Source organism: Brienomyrus brachyistius, chromosome 10 (assembly GCF_023856365.1).
Source record: "Brienomyrus brachyistius isolate T26 chromosome 10, BBRACH_0.4, whole genome shotgun sequence".
Lineage (NCBI taxonomy): Eukaryota > Metazoa > Chordata > Actinopteri > Osteoglossiformes > Mormyridae > Brienomyrus > Brienomyrus brachyistius.
The window spans coordinates 3316511-3342500 of record NC_064542.1 but is presented as its reverse complement, the minus strand read 5'-3'; the positions used below and the strand labels follow the sequence as shown (position 1 = coordinate 3342500).

Genomic DNA, 25990 nt, shown 5'->3' with positions numbered 1-25990 from the left:
CGTTGTGAAATTTAAAGTGGCATCATTGCGCTGTGGGTTTGGACCTCTGGGAACTTTCATATTACATATAGGTAGCAAGATTCACATGTTAGTCACGTGCTCCTCTTATTTGTTTACCAATTCCATGTATTTTTATTCCACTACTTATACAATGTTTTTAGTGGGTTTCAAATGTTGACAGATTAGTCAGTGTGCTCATGGTGAGATTACCTGTTTTCCAGCATTGTGGGGGCCATGTTGAGGGTTGTATGTCACTTTATCTGGGACAGTGTGGTGTGTGCACTTGCAGCTTATGAAACATTGAACTCGGCTGACTGTGAAGCTGATTTTTTGTTTCCAGCAAAGCTGTGGCTAAGCAGTGCCTGTTTGATCATTGTGAGGGGACCCTTCTGGTTAGCTTTGCTGTATATTAGTGGCTAACTTTCTGTCAGTTAATATGGATGCTGTTGCAGTGGTCTGCTAAACCTAGCGTGGTCTTGGTGGTGGTGGTAGGGATGTCTGGTTGAAATGCGTTGGGAGTGGTTCTGCTGTGAGAAGGGGGGTGGGTTTCACAATGATCTGTTCACTCCAGCAGCAAGTGTGGGAGGGATTAGGCATTCTGCCATTCTGCTGAGTTAGGGGTTGGCTGTGTTATGGGGCTGGGGCCACAACAAGCTTCTAATTGTGCCCTTCCAAGGACCCTCCTGAACCTTACCCCCTATAATTTCTCTTGTCAGATCTGGAGCACTGGGGTGGGTCTGCTGGAGGCTATGGGTTTCAATGTCCCAGAATTCCTCCCTTGAGATGCTGTTGAAAGACTCTGAACTGTCTATCCACTGTAGTATTTGAGGTGAAGCTGAGGTGTGCATGTGTAAATTACACCCCCAGGGTCTCAACTGCTTACTGCCCTAATTACAGATTAAGGGGTGGGAGCTACTCTCTGACTGTGTTTTTCAGAATGCTGTTACACTTGCACGGATCAAGGGGGGGACACACCAGGGAAAGATCTCACCAGATTTCTGCTGCGCAGCAGAGGACAACGTGTCAAGGAGGAAGGCAGGCATGTGGAACTTAGCCAGTCAGGCAGAGAAACAGCAAGTGGCGAGCATCTGGGCTAATGCAACTCACAAGAGAAAGAAAATTATTTGGCATGAAGGGCTGGTCGTTGGCTCGGTTGGTTATGGAGGGGGCGGTCTTCAGAACCCAACCCCTTGTCAGCAGTGGGCTGGTGGAAGGACCTAAGGCTTAGAGTGGACCTCTTGCAGAAGAGCAGTGAGGTGTCAGTTGAGCTCTGCATGATGTAATTGCTTGCTTATACATATTTAAATGACCACAAGTATTAACTCACCTTCTTTGCATATGATAAGATTAAGAGAGGTAGGGTGATGTATGTTTGTTTATTTTTTGCCAAGTAACTGTGGTTAATCTGAGAAAATCATATTCCATGCCAGCAGTTCACTGAGTGCTGTCCATTAAGTAATAAAGACCACAGCAATTCCCCAAGCTCACAGTGGAGACCAGTCCTGAATTACAGTCCTAAAATGTAATGCATTATGTTCAAAGTTTTTTTTTTTTTTTTTTTTTTTGATGGCCTGTGCTCATAGTGAAAAATTTAATGTAGTGATCCATCTGGTGCTCAACACCATATCTCTCCATGATGCCCAAATTGTATCTATGGTGATTAGGGGGCATGACTGGGACATATATACCTCATTTTACACCCCCTCCCCCCTCCATCTGACAGAGCTCCCAGGGTGCAAGGGCCTGGTCATGTACCCCCTGGCGTGTCTGGGATGCTTCTTTTCAGTGTAAAAGCATCTGCAGGCCTGGTGCTTTTTTGTTTGCCCTTTCTCGCTTCCTTCATCGCTGGGTGGGGGCCATCTTTCCTTGCTTTCCCGTGGTGACTCAGGCTTGTGGAGTGGTGACATCCTGTACAGAGCAGAACTGCCTCTGCTGCAGCTCTGCTGGGCGTCTCCCCCCACTTCCTGCCAGCCCTAGTAGGTGACATTACTTTGTCAGTCACATAGGCGTTGCAGTTATGTGGCACCCATGGCAACCAGGTGGTTACAGGGTCAGCGTGCACACGTTTATTTGACATCAGACAATGAAAGTTATTCAGTCTGCCTGTTTATTAATAGCGGAATGTGTGACTCGTACATTACATCACCTGAGTGCTCAGACCCTTCCACGTGTTGGATGTCATATATATGGATTGATTGACTAATAAACTCTGCACAATGAATCTGCACTGTAATTATAACCAATTAATTTTAAGTGGGAAAGATCTTGCTAATGAAAATTAATTCTTTGTGTGTTCTTTGCCGATTTAACTTTTGCCATATAATTGTAGATTTTAATGCTTAATATAACCGTTAGTGTTTGGTGGTCCTTTACCAGTCTTGTGTGTATATCAGGAAATCGTGGGTCCCAGCCATAAAGTCAACTCTAAAAAGCTCATGAGCCCAGTCTGAGCATGAACAGAGTCACACAACAGAGTATAAAAAGTATATTTATTATTATTTTTTTATTAATTAATTTAAATTTTAATTAATGTTTTCAGATATACCTCTTGGGTGTACAGAAAGTACTCAGGCTTACATTTGGTTTTTTAAAAATGGTTTTAGTGCTTTTAATATTCTGAGGTGTGAAAGTGCAGCAAACGTTCCAATACGGTTCAGTATATTTTGGGGACGTGCCAGTGTTACCTGGCTTATGTTTTTACTGTACAATCTTAACTTAAAATCCTAGTCAGATTGGGCTCTCCTTCATGAGCGTGAGCTGTCTCTATGTGTGTAAGCCATACCATGTACTGAACTGACAGTCACTCTGGGGATGCCAATCCATTGCTTTATCACCTGAGATGGTTGCTATTGTGCACAAATGACAAGAATGACTGCCTAGGGGAGTGGATTGCTGGCAGATGCTTAAATGCGCTTAAATGATACTACTTGCTGGAAAAGGGCTATGTTGGTAAACAGCGGCCTTCTGGCAGCAAGTCTGTTTGGTATGAGCATTTAATCTTTTTGATTTATTTTAGGTATCATACAAAAACAGAAGGTCTCTGCAGTCTCCTGACTCATGGTAGCGGGTAGCTTGACAAATGTACTTTTAAAGAACTGTTTCGGGACTCTGCTGGCTTTCAGCACCACAATGCACTGCCTCCCTCCATCTAATTCGATTTAAAAAGCTTCTGGTTTTAGTTTGGAACTGGAAGGGCCTGGTTTATCTGCTTTCAGTCACAATTTACACAACACAGGCACACAAGTGCGGTGATGCATATCATTCAGTCAGGTATGCAAAGTTTGTGTTCAGGGTGCCTGTGGGCTTGCCGGATGATGAAACCAGACTGCGCAGTTAGAGAAGTAGCACTCCTTCGACTCGTTCGTCAGTAAGACGTTGATCTGCCACCCGGCAGTGTAAAGAGGAACAGCTCGATATTTCTTAACGTGCTTGGCCCTTGAAAACTTGTGTGTAATGAGGGCGTTCTCTAGATGGAGTCTCAATGGAATGTAAAGCCCTTTACCTGCATTTCTGTGCTAATTGGCCACTTTTAAAAATGTTTTGGTGCTGACAGAAGATCTGGTGGCTTGGCAATGGTCCTGCATATTGTGTTTGGCCCAGCTGCTTTGCTGCTGTTGCTGTAATGCGGCCCTTTCATGCAAGAGTTCCCCAGTGGTGACCGGTACAGGCAGATGGGAGGCTTGCTTCAGATTCTGGTGTTTTTGTTCATCTTGCGTCTGTGGAACTCTCCCTATTACAGAATTTGGATAAAAACAATTAAATGATGCTTAAAATCTGTTGGACATTTTGAAGAAATTGCGGTATAGTTTTTGGCATGTCAGTCTTCTAGTGACAGTAAATCTACTTGTTGCTTCCCGAATTTTGGCGAAACGGTAAACGAAAGCAAAACACAGGATGTTATCATGCAAATGAACTAGTGACCGTTCTATGTATTTTAGAACAAACTTCCCGTGTGTTGCTGGCTTTTTTTGTGTTTGAGAGAGAGCTTATGTTAAGTACTTTTATATTTTGCTTTAACCAGGTTCCATTTGATCAGATGATCTCAATGAGTTTGGAGCTTTATGGACTTCTTTACATGGCTTTAGCATAACGAAGTGTGGACAGTTCGGCTTAGTTCACCCTGCAGTGGCACCACAGGGAGCACATGGCTGCAAGGCGGGCAATGCATGCGTATCCATCACCATGCCGTCGGGACCTCCAGCCTTTGTTGTGCTTCGTCTTTGTAAGCAGACCCTGCCGGCAGATGCTACAGAAACTGCAGGATCGCGTTTCATCTCATTTTGCGTCCATGTTGGCCTCCTGCCCTGTGCCTTGCGATTGCCTGCTGGGTGTTAGGCATGGTCTTCCAGAGGCAGCTGAAAGTTGACGCTTCTAGGGTCGCGTGTCTGTGTGCATGACCATAAGTGACAGGTCAACCACTCCCGGTGAGCCACACAAGCGGAACTGCCCAGCATCAGTTGTGCCGCCCCACCAAAGGAAGCACTGACACAATAGTAATTACAGTAAAAGGCTGAAATTGAAAGTGTGTTCACTCAGCCTGAAATGAGAAATATGGCCCTGTTCTTTTCCCATGTAACCTATACACTTTCTGGGCATAGCTTGAAATTGGGCAGCAGACTTAAAATTGGTTTGGCATGTTTGCTGCTTCGTAGTTGAACCTTGGGAGTAATCGGTGTTGCATCAATTCTACAAATTTTGACTTTGATACAACTCATTGCTTTATTTGAATAATAATGCAGGCTTTCGATCCAGACAACCTTTTTATAACCCACATATGATGTGTCATTAACCTGCATCATAGGGAGTGGTCTGTGCCACTGGGTGTCAGTCTCTGTGTGTGTGTGCATGCGCAGGGGGAATGTGTCCAGCGCAGGGGGAATGTGTCCAGCTCAGGAATGCAGAAAGGGGAGGGTTTGTTAAAAAGAAAGGTAACAGAAGGTCATTCATGGTATGGGACTTATCATGTGTACATTACAATGTGTCCATTTGAAAAATTTCTGTTTGATCCAGGCTAGCAGACAAATACCAGGAATCTGAGCTGTTTCCACACTCTTTAGGGCCTCACACAGTGCCTGGTCACTTACACGCATACATGTGCCCGCACACACACACACACACACAAACACACACACATTTTAGTGGAGACTGTCCATTCTTTTCTATGGGAAAATCCCTAATCTCATCAATGATAACCTTAACCATGTCCAACCATAACCATAGATTACCCAACAAAATACAAGACTTTTGGCATTTTTTTAGTTTTTTGATTGAAATCACAGTTTTTGTTTTTGTTTTTGTTTTTTTGATTTACAGTTTTACATTTGAGTTTCCCCTTACGGAGACCGAAAAATGATCCCCACAACGTCAAAATAGCAGGTTTTTATCACATTGTGGGGACACTTGGTCTGCAAAAGTATAATATATACATAACCCACATAAACAAACCTCTTTGTTTCTAGTTAGCACTTGTGCGGCGTACTTGTTGAGTATTGGTTATGCAGAACAGCCCTTGTCAGGGGTTTTCCATCTTTCCATTGTGTAGCATTCCAGGCAGCATAACGATCAATGAGACTGGCAGTAGTCCTGCTTATACCAGCCTGTCAAATTCCTTGCCCCCGGGGAGTATTCAACATGCAAGTCTTATTATAAGTGTGTTTTGGTGACAAGGGAGCCCACAGACCCTTTTATGGGAAGATAAGAACTGAAGATCATTTGCGGATGGGAGCTGATTTAGGCAGTTAGTCAGGCTCAGGATCAGTGCTGTGGTTTACACCCTCCATGTGGGATCGATTTGTTGAACTGGGAAGTGATCTGTGAGCTGACTGAGGCACCAAATGGGTGTCCTCCCAGCCACAAAGCCAGACAAGCTTTGTTTCTGCTGATATCTTGCTCCTGGCAATTCCGTCAAGCTGGGGGCCATGCATACAATGATCAATGAGGTGTCTGGTGGCATGCTTGTCTATTAAACCTCTTGCAGTGCTGCCTTTTATTGGTGGAACTCTAGTGCCCCCTCTGGTGATATTGTATCATTATTTTAAAGTGCAAAGCAAGCATTTGTTGGATGCTGCTGCCCCCTGTTGTCATAAGGCTTTTTCTGTTGTGTTCTGGAATTCCGTTAAATGTCTCCTTGTAGAACTCAATCTAACAATTTGTCCTAGTAAATTCTAGTAATTACATATTTTAATTTTAATTTCCATTTTCATACTGTGGTAATTGGGCCTGTGGAATACTTTGTCATAAATGCACCATGGACTCAAAAAGGTAGCCATTACTTTGGATCCGCATGGAAATTTTCTCCTATGCCAGCTGTTTACTGCATATTTGCTTTGGTCTAATTCCATCATTCTGTCTCTCCTCGTCTTATTTTCTTCCTCCAAACAGACTTTCAAACGGCTGATTCCAGATGAGGTAGGTAACAGGCCCTCCATATGCCTGTCCTCCATTAATTCTTAACATCTCTGTTGTCTGGTTTTGTGTGTTTTGTGTGTGTGTGTGTGTGTGTGTGTGTGTGTGTGTGTGTGTGTGTGTGTTGTCCAACCTCATGCATTTAACCCTGGATGTATACTTAGTGTTCTGGGATACTTCCGTATTCCACCGTCAGGCTTGTGTCTTCCTTCTGTCCAAATTACCCCTCAGCCCTGGTCTGGGAAACACCTGGCTCAATGTCCCAATCTGGGATTGAGGGGTAATTTTTGGACCAGACCTTTAGGACCACGGCTTATTAACGCAGTCCTGCGGATTTCCGGCATCATACCATGGCTTCGGTTGGACCTAGAGATCCACACCTTCCATAATATGGGGTCACCCTGCTTATAAGTTTCCGTTCTGAAAGTGCACTTCACTATTCTAATAGTTTTTCTGACTGAACTAATTCTGTCCTGAGCTTGTTAACCGCGCACAGATAAGTATAAATGCTGCACTCACACATTCGGTGTGCTTCTCGTGTGTGCTGCTCCATTAGGGTCGGCGACCCAGTAAGTGACGATGAGATTTTATGGCCTAAAATCCAGAATGAGGTGACGTTCTGTGCCGAGAGTCTGAATTATGTTTTAACATCTGACTGCTTCAAAATCACAACAGTTACACAGTAATCCATCCCACCTCCCCAAACAGCTGGAACGGTTTACTAGCATGCGGATTAAGAAGGAGAAGGAGAAGCCCCTCCTTCCTGGCCAGCGACACTCCTTGGCCACGCAGTACGAGGTGCCCAGCCAGATGCACGACCACTCTGATGAGTACGTGCTGGAGCTCTTTGAGCAGATGCTGGTATGTGTCTGTCCCGTATGTCATTAGTGGGTATTGCTGGGGGCTCGGGGTGCTGGACTCACTTTTTAATAAGCACGGAAAGGACTTCAGTTTGCATAAAGGCCAACAGGTATTCCTGTACTGAGGTTAATGGCAGAGAGAAGAAAAGTCATTAGCCTTATAATGACTATACATGGTTGCATTGTAAATGTGCCTGATCCTGATTGGCTGCATTTGACAGTTCAGGTGTAAAGGTTATAGAGGGAGAGAACACTAAAGATTGAGGGATGTATTAGAATTGGTCAGTTCTGATGAGTTTAGCTGCAAAATACGGTTTGTCCTGTATTTTTGACCCTGCGTAGGCTTATGGTCACTTACTTATGGTTGCCTCCCCTTTCCCTTCAGGTGGACATGAATCTGAACGAAGAGAAGCAGCAGCCTCTCCGAGAGAAAGACATCGCCATCAAGAGGGAGATGGTGTCCCAGTACCTGCACACCTCCAAAGCGGTGAAGGAGCGATAGACTGGCGGACCCGCCCAGATCACAGCCCGTCTCTGCAGAGTCAGCTTTCCATATAATACTAGACTAAATTCCAGTTCCTCTCTGTGCCTCCAGGGTCAGAGCCAGAAGGAGAGCTCCAGGTCTGCGGTGATGTACATCCAGGAGCTGAAGGGAGACCTGAGGGATAGCCAATTACTGAGCTGCCTGGAGTCTCTGCGAGTGTCGCTTAGCAACAATCCTGTGAGGTGTGACATGTGAATGTCTATGCTTACACATACAGCCACACAAACTCTTTTATATGCAGGGAGTGACACACACACACACACACACACACTTGCTCCAGGACACATTTGTGAAGATGTAGGCCTTTTTGTCTCATTTGATTCCCAAATTCCTTGGCATAAATTTTAACCTGTCCTGTTTCTCCTCCACATTTTTATGAAAATATAGCATCCATATGTCCTGTTCCATATGTCACGTCAGAATATATTTAGCGTTCTTGCTCTGTTATCATCTCAAAGGTAATTTAGAAGCAGCTGGGATTAGTTGTCCAGCTGCAGGACAACGTTAGGAAGGAGGTAAGATTTGAGTTGCTTTCATTGTTGTAGCCTGACTGGCCTACGGAGAGGAAACTGATGTAACGTGACATCTGAGGATTCTCTGGTATCTAAATTCAAAGTAATCTATCACAGTGCTCATATGGCACTCAAATCTATAAAAAAAATCAAAGAAACTTCATTTTTAGTTGCAGTAGGAGGCTGGGGCTGATTTTGAAACAGTGAGATTACTGTGATCATGAGGGAGATTACTGTGTTGATGGAGAATGGCTGCTGCGAGTTGTCTGTTCAGTGGAAAGCTTTGGGGGGGGCTCTTGCTGTTGTTTTTACCATCAGTCAATGGTCCATGTCCATCACACCCAGTGTTAATTTGTCCCACATATGGTAAGGAAGTTAATGTTTTTCAGGGTAGGCCATAATGAGTGAGTTCCTTACCTTCTCCGGCTTTTTTGTTTTCTGGGCCGTTGTGCCGCAGTCTTTCTTGCTTTAATCCTCTTCTCTTGATTTTATGGATTTATTGATTCAGCCTGTAACCCCTGAAAACGTGTAGAGGTCTTCCCCTTGCATGTTCCTTCAGGGCTTAATTTATTTTGGCGTTAGTCAGCTTTGTACCAGACTCCGAGTAGATTTTTACACTAAGCATGCTGGACATGAGATGTAAAACCACAAAGAGATGTGATTTATTTTGATCCTGACTTGGGCAGCTCTGGTGTGAAGTAGTCTATAATTTTGCATATTAAATCTCTCCATTTCACAGTTGGGTCCAGACATTTGGGGACGAGGGACTTGCCCTGCTGTTGAACTATTTGAAGAGACTACAGGATGAAAAGGACGAATACTCGTGAGGATCCTGCCTTCATGCTGTACCTCCTGTAGTTCCCGGTGGCATGTGGCCTGTGCTCAAACTGTGCTTTCTTTCCTCCTGGTCCTGCTAGAGTAAAGTGTCAGCATGAGATCATCCGCTGCCTGAAGGCCTTCATGAACAATAAGGTGGGCGAGTCCTGCTGCAGGACCTAAGCCTTGGGCTGGGCGTCGTTACCCCGGCTGAGCGCTGCGGGTGGCTGAAGCGCAGCATTCATCTCGTCTCCTCTCTGTCCCTCAGCACGGTCTGAAAGCCATGCTCACCTCACGGGATGGTATCCCCCTGCTGGTGAGGGCCATCAACCCCAGGGTGCCCCACATGATGGTTGATGCTGTCAAGCTCTTGTCAGCCATCTGTATTTTGGAAAGCCCAGAGAACCTGTAAGCAACCTGCCTATATACACTATATATGGTCCTATATACACTATTCTGTAGACATGAATGTTAATTATGTAGTACACATCATCCATCCCTATTTATAATGATTTAATGCAAGAGTGTTGAAGTCTCATTAAAATGATACATGCACACATATATTTTTATTAGTATTTTTGGTGCAAACGTATAATATCTAGCAGAAAATCTCCAAATCAAAATTATTTGTCAGCAAATCTTTTAAGTAAAATTTAAAAACTGGAAAATGCTGCTTGTAATCCAGACTCATTAGTATTTGGTATAGCCACCTTTTGCTGCAATAACAGCAAAATAACAAAAAATTCTTTGGAGTATCTTTCTTTCCTTTTTTTTTTTTTTTACAAACACTGTCCAGGAGTGATTTTTTTTTTTTTGCCCATTCTTCATGGCAGACTTGTCCCAGGTTCACGTTGGTTGGATGTCGCTTGTTGACTACAATTTACAAAGAAAGCCTCAGGTTCTCAGTGTGATTGGCACTGTAGCATGCTTTCTTATTTAAATCACCCATTGCCTAGTTTAATGGTGCTGTATGGCTCTGTGATTTGGTATGTACTTCCTCTGCCCCTCACAGACAAGAGCGTGTGCTGGAAGCCATCACGGAGTATGCTGAGGAGCAGGACGTAGAGCGATTCCAGCCTCTGCTGTCAGGGATGCAGAAACCCATCATAGCCCTCAAGGTAACCCTGCTGCCATTCTCGAGTCTGACATGGTCAGATAGTGATCGTTTGTGAGTCTGTATTGAGTTTGTGAAAGGGCCATTATTTTCTAAAGGGGCTTTCCCCTCTGCTGTAGAAATGCATATATAGTCGTGGAAAAAATTAAGAGACCACAGCACCATTTTTTGTTTTGCTCATTTCTCAATTTATGGGTGTGATATTGTGAATATCTTTTTTGCAAACTGCAGCCTGACTGTTCCCTGCTTCTCATTAATGAAGGGCTTCTTCCTTGTTTTATGGGTCTTCAGTCCTGCTTCTATGAGCCTGATATGAACTGTCCTAGCAGTGCACTTCACACCTGCTCTTAATGTTTCCTGTTCCTTCTGAAGGTCACTTGATATCATCCTACGATTCATGAGAAACTATTAGATAGGTTAACGGTCATCTCTGCCATTAGAAAGTCACTTCTGCCCTTTGCCTGGCTTGTTTCTGGTCGTTCCCAGTGTCTCCTGCTTCACCTAATTCTTGTGTATTGCTGTCTTAGAAATTATGAACCTGGAAGCAACCTGCTGCAGCAGAACCAGGATTAAACCAGGATTTAAAATGCAGATTTGTTTAAAAATACAGAGTGAACTCTTAAATTGTTTTCATGGCTATATGTATGCATTTTGCTAACTAGTGTGTCCAACGCGGTAATATCTGTGTTTGTGTGTGTGAGTGTAGGCTGGCTGCATGCAGCTCATCAATGCCCTGATCAGTCGAGGGGAGGAGCTGGATTTCAGGATCCACATTCGCTCGGAGCTCAATAGGCTGGGTCTGAGAAACCTCCTCAAGGTACCTTCCAACCAGCTATTCACCCCCTGGCCCATATCCCGCAACTTTAAATGCATTTATATGGTTTTACAGGGGCAGTGGTTGCGGGAGTGACCCTGACCCTTTGCGTGTGTCTGTGCTTGTGTGCATTGACAGGATGTCCGGACCATCGAGAACGAAGAGCTTAGGGTGCAGCTCATGGTCTTTGATGACCAGGCAGAAGATGACTCGGAGGAGCTCAAGGTTCGACTTGACGATGTGCGAGTTGAGATGGAATATCCTGCAATCTGGAAATTGGGTGGGATTCTGCTGGCGGAAAATACTCTGTAGTTATGTAGTAATTATTTTCACCACCAGGTGTCTCCAGGTTTGCAGTACTTTTTCACTACAAACTCTATTGAAATTTTACGGATATGTTCACTTTGGATTAGTACTTCATGTGTAACTCATGGAAAGAGTCACAAATATGGCACAGAACTGTTTAAATACATGAACATTTGCTGTTTTGTTATTTCATGCATTTATGAATACATGCGTATAGTTTTGGGAGGGCGATGGATCATTTTTCTTAAGCGGGTGTCAGTGTTCTTTTTGTCTTGTGAAGGAGACCTGAAGCTGTTATGTCATCAAAGACCAAATGGTATGATCTGTGGTCAGTGGGGTTTCCATGGGACCTGACCTCTGTGGCAGGCAAGAGCTGTGGTTGTTTCATTATTCAAGAATCATACAGACTAGCCCTTAACTCAGAACCTCACTGATATGATGGAGGTCTTCCAGATCCTGATGAATACAGTGAAAGACTCCAAGGCAGAGGCGCATTTTCTGTCTGTTCTGCAGCACCTCCTCCTCATCCGCAATGACTACATGGTCAGGTGAGAGCTGTGCCGCTTCTGTCTCCTTCACGCTCTGCCTCCTCTCTACCTGCACAGGTAACAAGGGAAGGATGGTTCCTTAACGAACCGGCTGTGTGCCGGAATGCAGTTGCTGTGAGGGCTGTGCATGCTTTGCCCAGGGTGCGAGAGCGAGCATAGCCAGCAGGCCATCTGTGCCGTTTGCTGTGGTGTGATTTTGGCTGATGGGCTCTCAGGCTGGAAAATGATGTTCTCATACTGAGTTTCACAGCTCTCAGAGGCTTGGTGGGGGGGGGTGGGAGGGGAGGGTTGGTGAAATTGTATCATTGCCAACCCCTGATTGCAGCTTCTGTTGTCGTGGCGACGTGGGAAGTGCCTGATTGATAGGCAGCCTGCAGGCCCCCGGGTATTGGGAGCGGTGCCTGTACGAATTTGTCCCTGTGTATAATTGATTATCGTGAGGTCTAATGTGTCTTGTTTAATTTACAATGAAGATGCATGTGGTGCGTACAGGTGGAGGGGCGTGACTTAAAATGAGAAGCCAGTATTTTTGTTTTTCCTGCATTACAGTTGGATTTAAATTTAAAAATGAACAACCTCATCCACATGCTTTCCAGCGTGAGTCAGGCACTTACATGCACATGCAGTCACACCTAAAAACATATGCCATGTGGGTTAGTGTGCTTAAGCTTCTGTCGGGGTGTGTTCCAGAAATTGGAATACTAACCTGGCTGACATGGGTGACATGAGTTTATATGGCTGGCAGTATGAAAATCTAAGTGCCCTTCAGAACTACTCTTAGTTTCAGTAACCATCTTCCATAGTAACCAGCAGCCAGCGACTTGCTTTTAATGCAAGGAGGGCAAGCCTTTGTTGATGGTACACGTGGTGCATCTTTTTCATAAAAACACAGTAGAACAGTAATTTAGAAATTCCTGTCTGGCTGCTTTTGTTTTTATTTTTCCAAATGGATCCTACCTCCTTTTAAAATGTATGAGCACTAGATGTCACTGTCGCTCCACGAATGAACCGAGACAAAAAACAGATGGCAGAGTTGGGGGAGGAAGATGAAATAATTGAAAAAGTGACACGGAAAAGTAATTTGAAGTTATGAAAGTCATCATGCTCTAACTGGGTAAGGAAGGGGACACCCAAGTGACGGGCAGGTACGCGCGCGCGCACACACACACACACACACACACACGCTAACACACACACGCTAACACACACACGCTAACACACACACACACACACACACACACACACACACACACACACACACACACACTACTCCTCAGTGGTTGTGAGAGCAGGTACTCACACACAGGAGACTTGCAAAAAAGCTGATTTGTCACATGGGCTGTGACAGAGGAGGAGAGAAACACAAACAGAAGGTGTAATAAAGTAAGTCATGTGCAAGAATGTCCGCCCATGGGTTACACTGCGCAGGGTGATGGTTGTGCTGTGATGGGGTGCAGCAGGGGCATTAATCCTAGCTTGCTGATGTCACCCAATGTGGAACATCTGCTGGAGCTTTGCGTCAGCTCTGTAATGACATTCCGGGACCCTGACGAAGCTCGGATCGCTTATGGCGGCCCACCATAGGAATGGTGGGTTATCTGGCACTGTCCTAGTTAGGCACTGAGGCAGACTGCTCCCTCTGTCCGAACAGGCCGCAGTACTACAAGCTGATTGATGAGTGCATCAGCCAGATCATTCTGCACCGGAATGGCAGCGACCCTGACTTTAAGTGCAGGAGCTTCAAACTGGACGTGGATGGGTTAATCGGTAAGACTCTGGTGGTTGTGGGGGGTGTACCATGTGCGGTGTGCTGCAGAGGTCAGTTTGAATCCACAGCCTGCCTTGGAACTCCGCCAGCAGGAGTCTGCCGGAGGCCTGTGTCTTCAGCCTGAATATATGTGTAAATGTGTCAATACTAACACCCCCTCGCCGCCCCAACTCCCCACACACCTGTGCACCCATTACCCACCTCGTAAAGACACAGGCTTGAACTCGGGTGCCAAACACCATCCATAATAAATGGTCCGCCAGTCTTTGTGAGCGGGGATGTTGAGCGAAATTGCTTTGTTTAGCAGCTGTGCCTTTTCTCTTCGCCGAGTGGCTCTTGATGATCTCAGCGGAAGGCTGGAAATCCGTCGCGTTCCTTTCACTGCCGTCCAAATCGGCTGTCAGAATTAGATGCTAATGGCACTCATTCCCTGACTAGGGGAGAGAGAGGGGAGTCTGGTCAGATGTTCCTGGCCTGTATTACATTTTCATATTTTCATCTCTATCAACAACCCCCCCCACCCCCCAACACAGACAACATGGTGGACAAAACGAAGGTGGAAATGAGTGAAGCCAAAGCCTTGGAGTTGGAGAAAAAGGTACAATCTCTGTATTTTTTACAGGGTTGGGGTACATCATGGCATCCAGGTCACTGAGAAAGATGTAACTCACAGAACACACATCTTCTGCATCTTATTCTCTCTCTGTTATGCACACACACACTCACAAAATGTGTAAACCTCAAAATTTAATCCAAAATGGTATAATGGAAAATCCTCACACCAACCCTTCAGTTTCCCTCCCTGTGTTGCCAGCATCAATCTCCTGGCAGCTCAGTGACGGACACATTTTGATCTCTACCACTTTCCTCTACAATCACAGCACAATTAAGTACTCTTCCTGTGTAATTGGGTAGAATCTGAGCATATGTGGTGTCATGATGAGGTTTGGGGGGTGGGGGGGGGTTTGATTTCCTGGACCCTCAGTTTGCTGTCTGGTTGATGTTTTGGGTTTGTGTCCCGATTGGCAGTTGGATTCAGAGCTGACTGCACGCCACGAGCTGCAGGTGGAGCTTAAGAAGATGGAAGGGGACTACGATCAGAAGGTGCAAGACCTCAGCTCTGAGAAGGAACACCTGGGGCAGGAGAAGTTGGAGAAGGAGAAGGAGAACCAGAAACTCCAGAAAGACATCATCCAGCTTAAAGAGCAGGTGCTGGCCCACCCCCACTTCCCCTTCTTTACCATCCAATCATGTTGTACTTTCCTTCACCACGGAGCCGTGTCATTGGCTGTCCCCTATTACTCTCCCTGTTGTTATGCTTCCAAGCTGCAGCAGGCTGCCTCACTATCAAAGCACACAGCATCAAGTCGAGAGCAGAGCAAGTTCAAGGTTTTAAACATATCACTCCAGTGAAGGCGTACATTTATTCCAGCAATTACCTAAAAATGTGTAATAACTGAGGCTATTAAAGATGATAAAGGTGAACATATCGTTTGTATGATGTGTTTGCTGTTCAGAGTACAGGCTTTCATAAACCGAATCTGTTCTGTGTTTCTATGTCACTGAACCTTGGATTGGGATGAATATGTAATCACTCCCAGATCTTATTTACCAGCTCTAACTACTCGCAGCATCTCGCTTCTGTACTTTTGGGCTTCTCTGAATGGCAGCATTCACCGAAACCTTGAGCGTCTGGTGTTTTGCTGTCTGACATGCTGAAGCTAGTATGTGACAGTGAACTGTGAAGAAGAGTGTGATCTGTGTGGGAGTCCCTTACCCTGCCTGTGATGGGGGTGGGTGGGAAGCACAATCACTAATAATAATTCAGGCCCACTGACTGACAGGGATGACTTTTATATTTGATGCTTTCTCTAACAGAAATTCCATAAATGTGCATTCTCTCTGCTACCCGGCTACCCTCTGCTCCTGTGCAGTCCTTCCTGTCCACCTGGCTAGTAGAACATGTTCTGGTTTGATCAGGGCAGCTTCTGTACTGCTTTCCTGTTGCCATGTTTTCAGAGCAGCGGAAAGTAACAAAGGCCTCTGGCATCTGGCAGCGAGAGCGAGTGCTCTGTCCGTTATAGTCACCAAGCAACAGCTGGACTGCTTCTCTAAGTCTGTCCACCCTGCTGCTCATCTGGGTGGACGTGAGCCACATGGGACAGAGGAAATAGACATTGCATCTCTGCCTTGATCCCCCTTCACATGAACACATCTTCTGAACCTCAGACTCTTGCTGCTGCCTTCAAACCCATTAGCTCAGTCATTGTATAGAGGGATCCAATTTTCTTCTTAAATGAAAGAGACTTGCTCTGTGCCGGCATGGGATTTGGAGATAGAGGCCGTCTCACAATTATACTAATAAGTAATGAATTTTTTTATTAGTACCGATAAGTCTATCTTTGTATGTGACATGCTGAACGGAAGTGTAATGTATTCCCGGCATTTGACAGGCAGTGTGCAGTGGATTGGCCCACTGGGGCCTAGATTGAAGATTTAATGGCAGACTGCCTTCACCTTAAACTGTCTGATGAAATCCTTCTTCCACAGATAGAGAAGCTCTCCAAGGACCTGGAGGATGCCAAGACGAAGGTCATCACTGTGCCTGCACCTGTGCCTCAGCCGCCAACTGTCCCAGGAAGTGCTGGGATGCCCCCTCCACCTCCCCCTCCTCCACTGCCTGGGCAAGCTGGGTTTCCTCCACCACCCGCTCCACCTCCTCTCCCTGGACAAATTGGGTTGCCTCCTCCACCACCTCCCCTCCCTGGCCACGCTGGGATACCCCCTCCACCACCGCTCCCAGGGCATGCCGGGATACCCCCTCCACCTCCCCTTCCAGGGATGCCTGGTATACCTCCTCCACCACCTCCACCCCCAGGAATGCCTGGTATGCCTCCTCCACCACCTCCACCCCCAGGAATGCCTGGTATGCCTCCACCACCACCACTGGCCCCAGGCATGGCTCCGCCTCCCTTGATGGGTAGCTGGGGTGTCCCAGCTGTACCAGTGCTACCTTTTGGCCTGGTCCCAAAAAAGACCTATAAGCCCGAGGTACAGCTTAAGAGGGCCAATTGGTCCAAGGTAAGACCTGGTTTAGTCCTACGCTTGAACTGAAGCACTCTTCCCTGCCTTCTTGTTCCCACCTCTGTGGGAATGTCCTGTATGCGCCTAATCCGCAGAAGCTATAAACAATGGTGTGAGTGTGAGTGTGTGTGTGTGTGTGTGTGTGTGTGTGTGTGTGTGTGTGTGTGTGTGTGAGAGAGAGCGAGTGAGTGGGTATACCTATCCTTATGGGGACACAATGTCCCCATAACATGATAAATATCTTTTTTTTCCCTTATGGGGACCAATTTCCTGGCCCCATAAGGATAGGTATACCCTACGTGTGTGTGTGTGTGTGTGTGTGTGTGTGTGTGTGCGCATGTGTCTGCCTGGGCTCCGCCTTCGTTTGTTCTTGCTCTCTGCTTGCAATAGTTAAAACATCAAAACTGACTGTCTCTCTCTTTAGCCTAAAGCTACTGTTTAATAGCTTCTGTGGAGTTCATGAACATTCATACTTTTTTTTTTTTTCTCCTAGCGGTGCGAGGCCTTTGACGCGGATGTCACAGAAATTGCTTTTTAATAATCCAGTTTCTTTTAACTGTGCCACTGAAAGATAATTAAATTGCAGCTCGAAAGGACAGCATTCTTTTGTAATTTAAATTAACTCCCCCCCCCCCCTGCCCCCGCTTCTTCCATCACTCCCCCCTCACCCCATACCGAATCGCTGCGCTGGATAATGAAAGGCCTAGCTCCGTGGGAATCAGTACCTTACACTTGTCGTGTGCCTCCCTCTATCCTCGATATGAGAAAGGCACAAAAAAAAGGATCAGGAAGTGTAATTGTTAGTCGGAGCTGAGAAGAAAGGGGAACATCTTTTAATTCCATCTCCTCACTCTGAGTGAGCTTTTCTCATACCGCCCTTTTGTGTTTCGGGGGGGGGAAATGAGCCCTGGTCGTAATGAGGGTGAGGACAGGAGCGCTAACGGGCTGCACTGCCATCCCTACGCAGGCTCACGTTTCCCTGGGGCGTGAAGCAGGTTCTGGCTCAGGTTCCGTGTGTGTCTGCGTGAGGTAAAATGCCGCAGGTTTTCTTGATGAGGTAGAGCACGTGACACGCTCACGGTGTCTTTGTTCCACCAGATTGGACCCGAGGACCTGTCTGAGAGCAGCTTTTGGACCAAAGCGAATGAGGACCGCTTTGAGAATAACGAGCTTTTCGCCAAGCTCACTCTGGCCTTCTCCGCTCAGACCAAGTGTGAGTGTCCGAGCTCGATGTCACGCCTGGCCGTGTCAGTGTCATCTTCTGGGGTGCTGGAGCCCAGTGTGTGGAAAGTCACTGATTTGAATCAATGTTACATTTTTTGTTTTTCTTTCTCCCTCTGCTGCTGGCTGCTCCGACTGGACCCTCAGCCTCTAAAGGTAAGAGCTTTTGTGTAACGTTTGACAGCTCAGTTCAGTCAAGGTTTGAGACGGCTGGACTTCATTAGCACAGCCTATGCTGGGGATGTAAAGACTGATGGCGCTCCAGCCATACAGGACAGCATCTGCTAATGGATTTACACTGGACACACTTGTAAGCGCATGATTGAGGCACTTTTATGGACCTGCTCTTTGCTATTCTTTTTCTCTGCTATTCCTTATCTTTCCTACTTGGGTCACCCATATGGCCAGGCTGGGGGAGTCTTGTATGAGGCCAGGTCATGCTGGAGGTCCCTTTGGTTTCGGCGAGGCTTTCTGAGAGCTGTCCAGGATGTGCTGATCTCTTCCAGTGTTTGCCATGCTCTCTTCCAGCAGTGGGTGAGGTGCATGTCTGCTGGGTGTGGCTGCTGACTCCTCCCGCCCTCTGCCTTGGCACGTGTTCATGCATTCGCGCATGCAGGGGTCCCATAGCACTCCTTTTGAAATGTAATGCCTGACCTCAGTGAAACTGGTGTCTGTTGTTCTGGTGTGAAAGACATTCTCACATGTCTGTGTCCCATGTTTTCCCACTCAATGTCCTCCTGCATCACATGAGTCTCACACCCATGTTGCTTTATTTACGTCTGTGTGTCTATAGTAGTGGATCCCCAGCAGTTTAGTACAAACCTGGTTTTGTGAAAATGTCAGGATTCATTCTCGCTTTTTTTCCTCTTTTTTCCCCTTTTTTGCTCTTGGGAGTAACCAAAAAAACGAACTCCTACCTGTGAACCCATTGCCATTGTTCTCTTCCCGCCCCCCCGTCATTTCCAAGGCAGTAATTATCTGCGGTTTGAAATGTCGACACCCCCTTTTCAGTTTCACCTCATCTTTCCCTAATCCCCTTTCCATGCAGACGTCCCTGGCGGTTCTCACCACCAGCAGCACTCCGCTTGATCCGTGTCCTGTTTGAAGTCTCTTCCATTCCCCAGATACCGTCGTCAGCCTGCCTGCACTTAGGATGGCGGCCGTGTATTTTAATGTCGTCCGTCCGCCAGGATTCTGCTGGTGTGAAGTCTGTTACCCAGCCGTCCCTCCTACTGTCTTGTGAGACTGGCCATCTGGCTTCTAACACACATCAACCTCACGTGCCCCGGTGTTTTCTGCCCTACTTCGTCGCTGCCGGGCGGAAACTGCGGTTCCCAGCTCATTAATTGGAGTCTCTCATGCTCCCTCAGATCAAAAGCACCACCGTGAGTGATACTGGGTTTATGGGGTCAGGAGGCCATGGGGTCACATGACGGCTACGCGCGGCAGGTGCCGTGAGCCGTCGATGAGCTCCTGATGCTGCCACTGTCCATCGAAGTGGTTTGTGTTGCCCCAGCTTCTGCAGGAAAACTTGTGGAACGTTCTTGATTGGCTTCCTGCTTACCAGCTGCCTTCTGCCTATCACTGCAGCAGTTGGTGTTCTTTTGTTTGACCCACAGATGGCGTGATCCGCCAGCGGTGTCATAAATGTGGTCCACCCCCCTGTTTATGCCAACCCCAGAGTTTTTGCTGGGCTCCTTAAACAGCACTGCTTGAGATAAGGGTTGCAGAGGCATATCAGAATCATAAATAATCAGGTGGACTTTTTAATATCACGGTCACCGAAACAGAATGCAGACACTGTTCCATCAGGTGATGAGAGAAAATGTAGTCAGCTTTAGGAGACAGACTGGTGGGTAAGGGGAACCTGGTGGATGTTTAGGGCAGGATCAAATGAGGGTGGGGTTGCCTGCAGAAAGGGCCATTACTTCTCATTTCCAGGCAGGTGTTGACTTTCAACCTAGTGTGACTGGTCTGTAGTAAATAGGTTGTCCATGGGTTTGGTCATAGCTTTTACACTGGTGTGTTGGTTCTGTCGATGGGTAACGGGATCAGTAGTATTTCCTGGTTAAACCTATTCTTCTTTTGTCTAGACATCCCATAAATGGAGCAAAATCAAATTCTGACATTAAAAATTCAGATTAGTTGGTGAAATAGTGTTCCTCCAGTGTGTGGGTGGCATTTACTTTTATGTCTTTTCCTTAGATCATCTCAAAATGTCTGGCTCTGGCCGACGTGTTTATGTATTTGTAGGATAGATTCGCGGATGTGATCTCCTCTTTACTGTTAGCAGGTAACCAGCATCTCCTCGGCCTGCTTCTCGACCTGGGCCCACTTCCTTCGCTGGGTGGCGCTATGGTGGCTACCCGTTCTGGCACGGCCCATGGCGTCATGGTTCAACCACACGTGTGCTGGAGTGCTGACCCCAGGCAGGGGGGGCTGTAGGCGGTCAGAAAAACATGACCCACGTAAGACCTGCAGCGTTTAAGGATCCATATGCGGTTCCTCTCTTCTCACACATGGGGCTTTTGGAATGCCTCAGATCACAAGGAAAAAGACCGCATTCCAAGGGAGCCCTGCGATCATGCCAAGGATGCTTTGACTGTGGATCAGAAGCAGTTTAGCTTGACCAGAGGCTACATGAGAGAGTAGCGCGGTGCTGTGAGGCAGCACTGCACGTGTCGCTCGCCTCTGGCCCTTTGCTCCCAGTCCCTTATTTTTTATTTTTTTATTTTAAGCCTCGTCTTCCTCTCCAGTACATCTGCTGGCTTGGCGCTGCCCTGCGTGCCAGCTTCGTGTCCTGAATGCTGCCTGCTTTTGTCTGGGGGGAGTTGTTTTACATGCTGATTTACAGCAGCGGCAGTGGCTCTCCATGTATAACCTCTTTGTGGTAATCTTTTATTTGTGAAAGATTAAGGTCTTCCCTGCCTGCTCTGGATGAAAAGGCTCCCTTAGCATTTAAATAAGCATCTGATATGTCCCCCACCCCCACCCCCCCAAATAGCAGTTGAAGAGGCCTTTCTGAATCCTGTGTAAACACCTCTCCCTGTCTGACGGGTTACTTACAAGGGGAGTGTTACTAACGCAGTAACAGGCACCACGGTAACACAGCCCCTGGCCTCACATCTACTTCTGCTCTCCGTATGTTTTCCATGCATCCCGCGTCCTAAATCTGCCTGTTCTCTTGCTATTTTTTTAATGTAATTCCCTAAACTGGAGCAGTGGATTTCCATGCTCTTCTTTTTTCTTTCAGAGGTTGTTAGCGGTTGTACTCATCGGTGTTTAGAAGTCGCATTTTAATCATGTCGGGAAGAAAGAAAGGGAGGAAAAAAACATTAAAAGCATAAAGTCATCGCCCATATCACAGCCCCATCTGCAGCGATTTTATCTTTCATTATTTCCGTTCCTCCCCAAGGGTTAACTCCTAAGCAGCTCGATCTGGCTGCCGCTTTGATGCTACTGATCACACTAAAAAGGATCTTCAAAGAGGGAGATGACAAGATAGGGGCGTTAGCGCGTTGTGCCTGGTGGCAGAGCTCCAGCCGCGCGTGGCCCGACAGCATGGGGGGGGGTGGTCTGTCTGTCATCAAGATGGCACTGCTAGTTGCGTGTGCTGGTGCAGCTTTTTTTTTTGTGCTGTTTCTCTCATTGTCTGTGTTCTTTTTAGAGCAGAATCACACGTAAACATGCGGAGATGCATATATGGTCTCGTATGTCCATCCATCTATTCTCCAAACCGCTTATCTTACTGGGTTGCGGGGGTCCGGAGCCTATCCCGGAAGGAATGGGCATGAGGCAGGGAACAACCTAGGATGGGGGGCCAGCCCATCGCAGGGTCTCATGTATGAATGTGCATATAATACTGTATTTGGGTGCTCATTGTTGAACGTGCTAGGCAAAGGGTGTCCTTTTATTATTGGCTGCATACTTTTGGAAGTGCGTTTCTCCTAGCCTGGCAGCATGAAGTGTCCTCCACCTTTTACCCTCAGCGTGGTCGTCCAACTACCTGGCCGTTCAGGCCCCAAGCGCCCAGCGTGGAGCTCGAGGGGAAAGGGGGGGCAGCTGTGGGACTGGCGCACCAGGACATGTCAAGCTTAGGTTTGGTTCTCGAGTGTCTGCCAGGGAATGGCAGTGTTCTGTCACCGGCGGCAACCGGTAGGGTGAGTGAAGCAGGTGTGGCATTTAAAGCTCCTGTTAACAGGCGTGGTATTTAAAGTCAGCATTTCCTGCTCGTGTTTCTGACCTCGGTCTAAAATCTCTGACGTCTGTTCACAGTAAATAAAAGCAGATTTTTTGCTTACTCTTTTTTTTTTTTCTTTTTTAAGATGCCCCGAAAAGTGCTTTTATTTAGCTCAGATGGGTGAGTGCTTTTCGCTAGCCGGTTCCGTGCCAGTACTCTCCCTTCCCTCGGCCCGCTTGCGTGGAAGATGGCACGCTCGCGCCGGAGCAGTTAATCAAGGTCGGCGCTCCCTCTCAGCGCACCCGCAGATTAGTGCTCTCCGGGGTCCCTAAAGACTTTCATTCCGTCCATTCGCAGGTACGGCTCGTGCCCCACTGGCCCTGCCGTGCTGAATTTTTAACTCGCCTTCTGAATTAAAAATACACGACAGCCTGGAGTAAAAGGCTAATCTGCTCAAGTGATGAGTGGGACCCCCCCCCTCCCCCCCATACCCTTCATCTGCCAGTGACCCCCACCCTCCACACACTCACGCACACACATACACCCACACCAGTGCCTTCCTGCCTCAGCACTCTACATTTATTTCTGAAATTGAAGTCCAAGTCCATAGTCAATAATGAATAGAACGCTTTTCCCCCCTTGGTGCTAGGTGGCTGGAGGCAGCTCGCTCGCATGGTGCAGTTACAGCTGTCGTACACGGCAGAGCCGAGGGCGAGACAGCTGCCCCAAGGGGACGTGGGGGGCTTACATCAACTGCTCTACGACACGGCCACTCCAGGGAGCCGGAGCCAAGAACCCTTGCATAGAAAGGGATGGTGTCACGTTCTTGCGGCACCGAGAGTGGCTGTTGTGCATCAGAGCACGTTACACTGGAAGAGCTAAGAAAATTGGTTTGTTCTCTAATTACATTTAAGCTTTATGTAAACAGTGACTTTGTTTCAGTGGCGGCTGAGGTTTGGTCGGTTGTGCTCTCATCGTAGTCCTATATACAGCATCCCTGTCTGTTGGGGTAAAAAATTGTTTATGGAAAATGTGCCGAAGTCTGAGCCTGTCATAGCCTTTGGGCTTCATATGTTTTGGCGTCACTAGAGACACGGGAGTAGATGCAGCAGAGAAACTGAGGTTATTTTCGGAGCAGCTCGGATTGCGGCACGCTGGCAGACTTTACCGGAGGTTAACGTGCACGCACACACACATGCGTGCACACACACACACACACACACACACACATGCACGGTTAGAGAATGCCAGTGTGATCGATGGCCCCAGCGTCCGTGTTCTCGCCTGCAGTCACCAGGCTGGCTTTTCGCCAGCGGCGACTCATTTGGACCAAAAGCTCTAAGCCCATGGAGCACGTGCACTTAGCTGCTTACAGGAGTAATTCAGCATCCATGACTAATCCCGGGCAAATTAACACAAGCTATTTTGGCAAAATGTCTCGCTGCTTAAGCAACAGCGTTTTCATGGAAAGGGTTGCGACTAGCACTTCACTCATAGAATGACTGGCAAAGAATATGCTCTGCCTTGTACACCTTTGTTTCGACATTTGGATGTGTAAGAACCTGGCTGGGTAAGGTTGGCCATGTCAGAGGGTCATGGGACAAGTTGGCAGGAGATGCAGCTGCGCAGCCCGGCGCAGGTTCTAAGGGCAGCACTGGGAGTGGCCCGCACCCTGCTGACATGCCTTGCTCTGACATTAGCCCCGCCCCACCTGACCCTCCGCATCGCTAGTGGCGCCACTCTTCCTGACACAAACCCGCCAGGACAGCTGGAATAAATTGGTGGGGAAGATGCCTCTAACGTCGCCCATTTTCAGATTCGTATTTGTACTGGAGGGGGACACGACGTAGTGGGGCGAGTTACAGCTAGCCTGTAAAGCTTTTGGGAGGAAGTGGAGCACTGCAGTGTTTTAGCACCATATCCCCTAGACCCCCGGCCTGAGAGCCAGCAGCCGCCCACAAACCCCAACTCGTTTGCTTAAGAAGGCTGCGTCCCTGCTGCACCGGTCGACTGAGCACGGCCTCCTTAGAGACCCAGCCCATTAATACCACCAGGCACTTAGAGTCCCGGCAGCCAGGCTGAAGGAGATAAAGGATCACTTCTGGACGCCCGTGGATCTCTGGGGGTGGGGGTTCTCTAAGCCCCGATGCCCTAAACTCCATGACGGTGTTAAATGCTTAGCCCACGTTTCCAGAGGAGTGCCTGACTTACTGTTCCCATCCCCCTGTTCTGTCATCTCAGACATCAGCAGTCTGATTTTCCTGATCACTTCACTCCGGCTCCTCTGCTCGATAAAAGCCCAGCATCATCATAAACTCATAGACTCCTTCCGTCTCTCCAGATCAGGGTCCCTTTCGTCTGTTTCTTAAAGATGACCTTCCAAAGTACTTTCTTTTTCCCTTTTCTCAGGCGTTCTGTTTCATTGATAGCTTAGGTATCTTAAATGATTTGGTATATACCTTCTGCAAACTGCAGTTCTGTTTAGTCCAATATTCAGGTGGGTATCAGGTCCTAACCATACCTTTTTGACGGATCGGGAATCGGCCATAACCCATCCGCATGCCATACTTGTTTAGTTTTTGGCAGTCTGTAAAAAGACCTCATTTTTCGTGTTAAATCTATTCGTACAGTCAAACCGCACAACAACTTTCTCATTTTAGATGTGTTTTTTTTGTCTTCGAACCGAACATGCTGCCACTCAGTTTTTTTTGCTACTCAGTGGGTGTGAGCACAGTGACTTCCGCCTGCTGTGACGTTATGCGCATACCCTTTGCGGTATAAGGAGTGTAAGAAAATCAGATCCCGATCTGGGAGTATTTTACACTTCTAACAACAACTAGTAGCACAGCCATTTGCAATCTTTGTAAAAACAAAAAAGTTTTGAGAGCTGGAAGTAGCATTTAGTGGAAAATCCCACTAAAAGAAAGCAAGTGCAATTGTGCGAGACGACGCGAGTAATGTGACAAAAGCAGTGGATGATTTGGCAGTCGCAACCTTGGGCTGTTTTGCAATCTCACTGAAGTTTGTGATGCACGATTGTAAGAAAGTGTAAGTGACGCTGTTGCCAGTGGGAGAACGCTGTTGCCGTATCCCCGATTGGAAGATATTCAAGTTGAACTGCGAATGCCTCAAAACCTCTTAAAACAAGATGTACAAACGAGGTGGAACAGTACGTTATGTATGTTTCTAGTAACCAAATTAGGTTTTTTTGCCATACATTTTTTCATCTGTATTTTCTAGTTAAAAAATTTATACATATATAAAAAAAGTAAAAAGAGCTCTTGTATAGGAATCTGTATTGTTATCGACAGTTATGTTTCAGAACTGAATAAATGTGGATCGACCCATCCCTAGTTTTTCTGCCTGACAGACATGCCTTTTAGAAGTCTGTGCGTCTCTCTGCCCTGAATGTCCAGTGGTTCAGGAGAAGGGAACCTGAGCTTTTCTAAAACCATAAAATCAATGTTTACTTCCTGTGTTCATGCAGTGCCGATGCCTTAACGTGCCGTCTGCTGAGGCTGGCGGTAGGGAGGGCAGCTGCCTGTTGGTCATTCTCTGGAGCTTCTAAACTGGATGACTTGGGCCAGGCCCTAAACTGTGGCCTGGTGTCTTGCCGCATTGTGGCCGTAGATCTGCCATCCACATTGCTGGGCCATGCGCCCACATCCCCTTGAAGTTGTGCTCCCTTAACCGTGGTAGTCGATTCTTCCGTGACGCCATTCGTGGCTGGGAGAAGGAGCTTCGCATCTGAGCATCTGCAGAGACGGCGGCTGCTCATTAGCCTGCTGTGTGGCTTGTGGCCTGGGTTTCAGGCACCC

General features: G+C 47.1%; 1 protein-coding gene across 1 annotated transcript in view; it reads left to right on the top strand.

The window, feature by feature from the left end:
* The window catches only part of LOC125750244 (protein diaphanous homolog 1), a 35316-nt gene extending 12677 nt beyond the window's left edge, over nucleotides 1–22639 (top strand). The window contains exons 2-17 of the mRNA XM_049027729.1: nucleotides 6382–6408; nucleotides 7114–7266; nucleotides 7651–7752; nucleotides 7861–7991; nucleotides 9061–9144; nucleotides 9239–9293; nucleotides 9406–9545; nucleotides 10150–10255; nucleotides 10958–11068; nucleotides 11204–11322; nucleotides 11803–11919; nucleotides 13571–13686; nucleotides 14221–14285; nucleotides 14717–14896; nucleotides 16238–16768; nucleotides 17870–22639. Coding sequence (XP_048883686.1) covers nucleotides 6382–6408; nucleotides 7114–7266; nucleotides 7651–7752; nucleotides 7861–7991; nucleotides 9061–9144; nucleotides 9239–9293; nucleotides 9406–9545; nucleotides 10150–10255; nucleotides 10958–11068; nucleotides 11204–11322; nucleotides 11803–11919; nucleotides 13571–13686; nucleotides 14221–14285; nucleotides 14717–14896; nucleotides 16238–16768; nucleotides 17870–18166 — 2334 coding nt within the window. The 3' untranslated portion in view covers nucleotides 18167–22639. The remainder of the gene's footprint in view (nucleotides 1–6381; nucleotides 6409–7113; nucleotides 7267–7650; nucleotides 7753–7860; nucleotides 7992–9060; nucleotides 9145–9238; nucleotides 9294–9405; nucleotides 9546–10149; nucleotides 10256–10957; nucleotides 11069–11203; nucleotides 11323–11802; nucleotides 11920–13570; nucleotides 13687–14220; nucleotides 14286–14716; nucleotides 14897–16237; nucleotides 16769–17869) is intronic.
* The last annotated feature ends 3351 nt before the right edge of the window (nucleotides 22640–25990 follow it).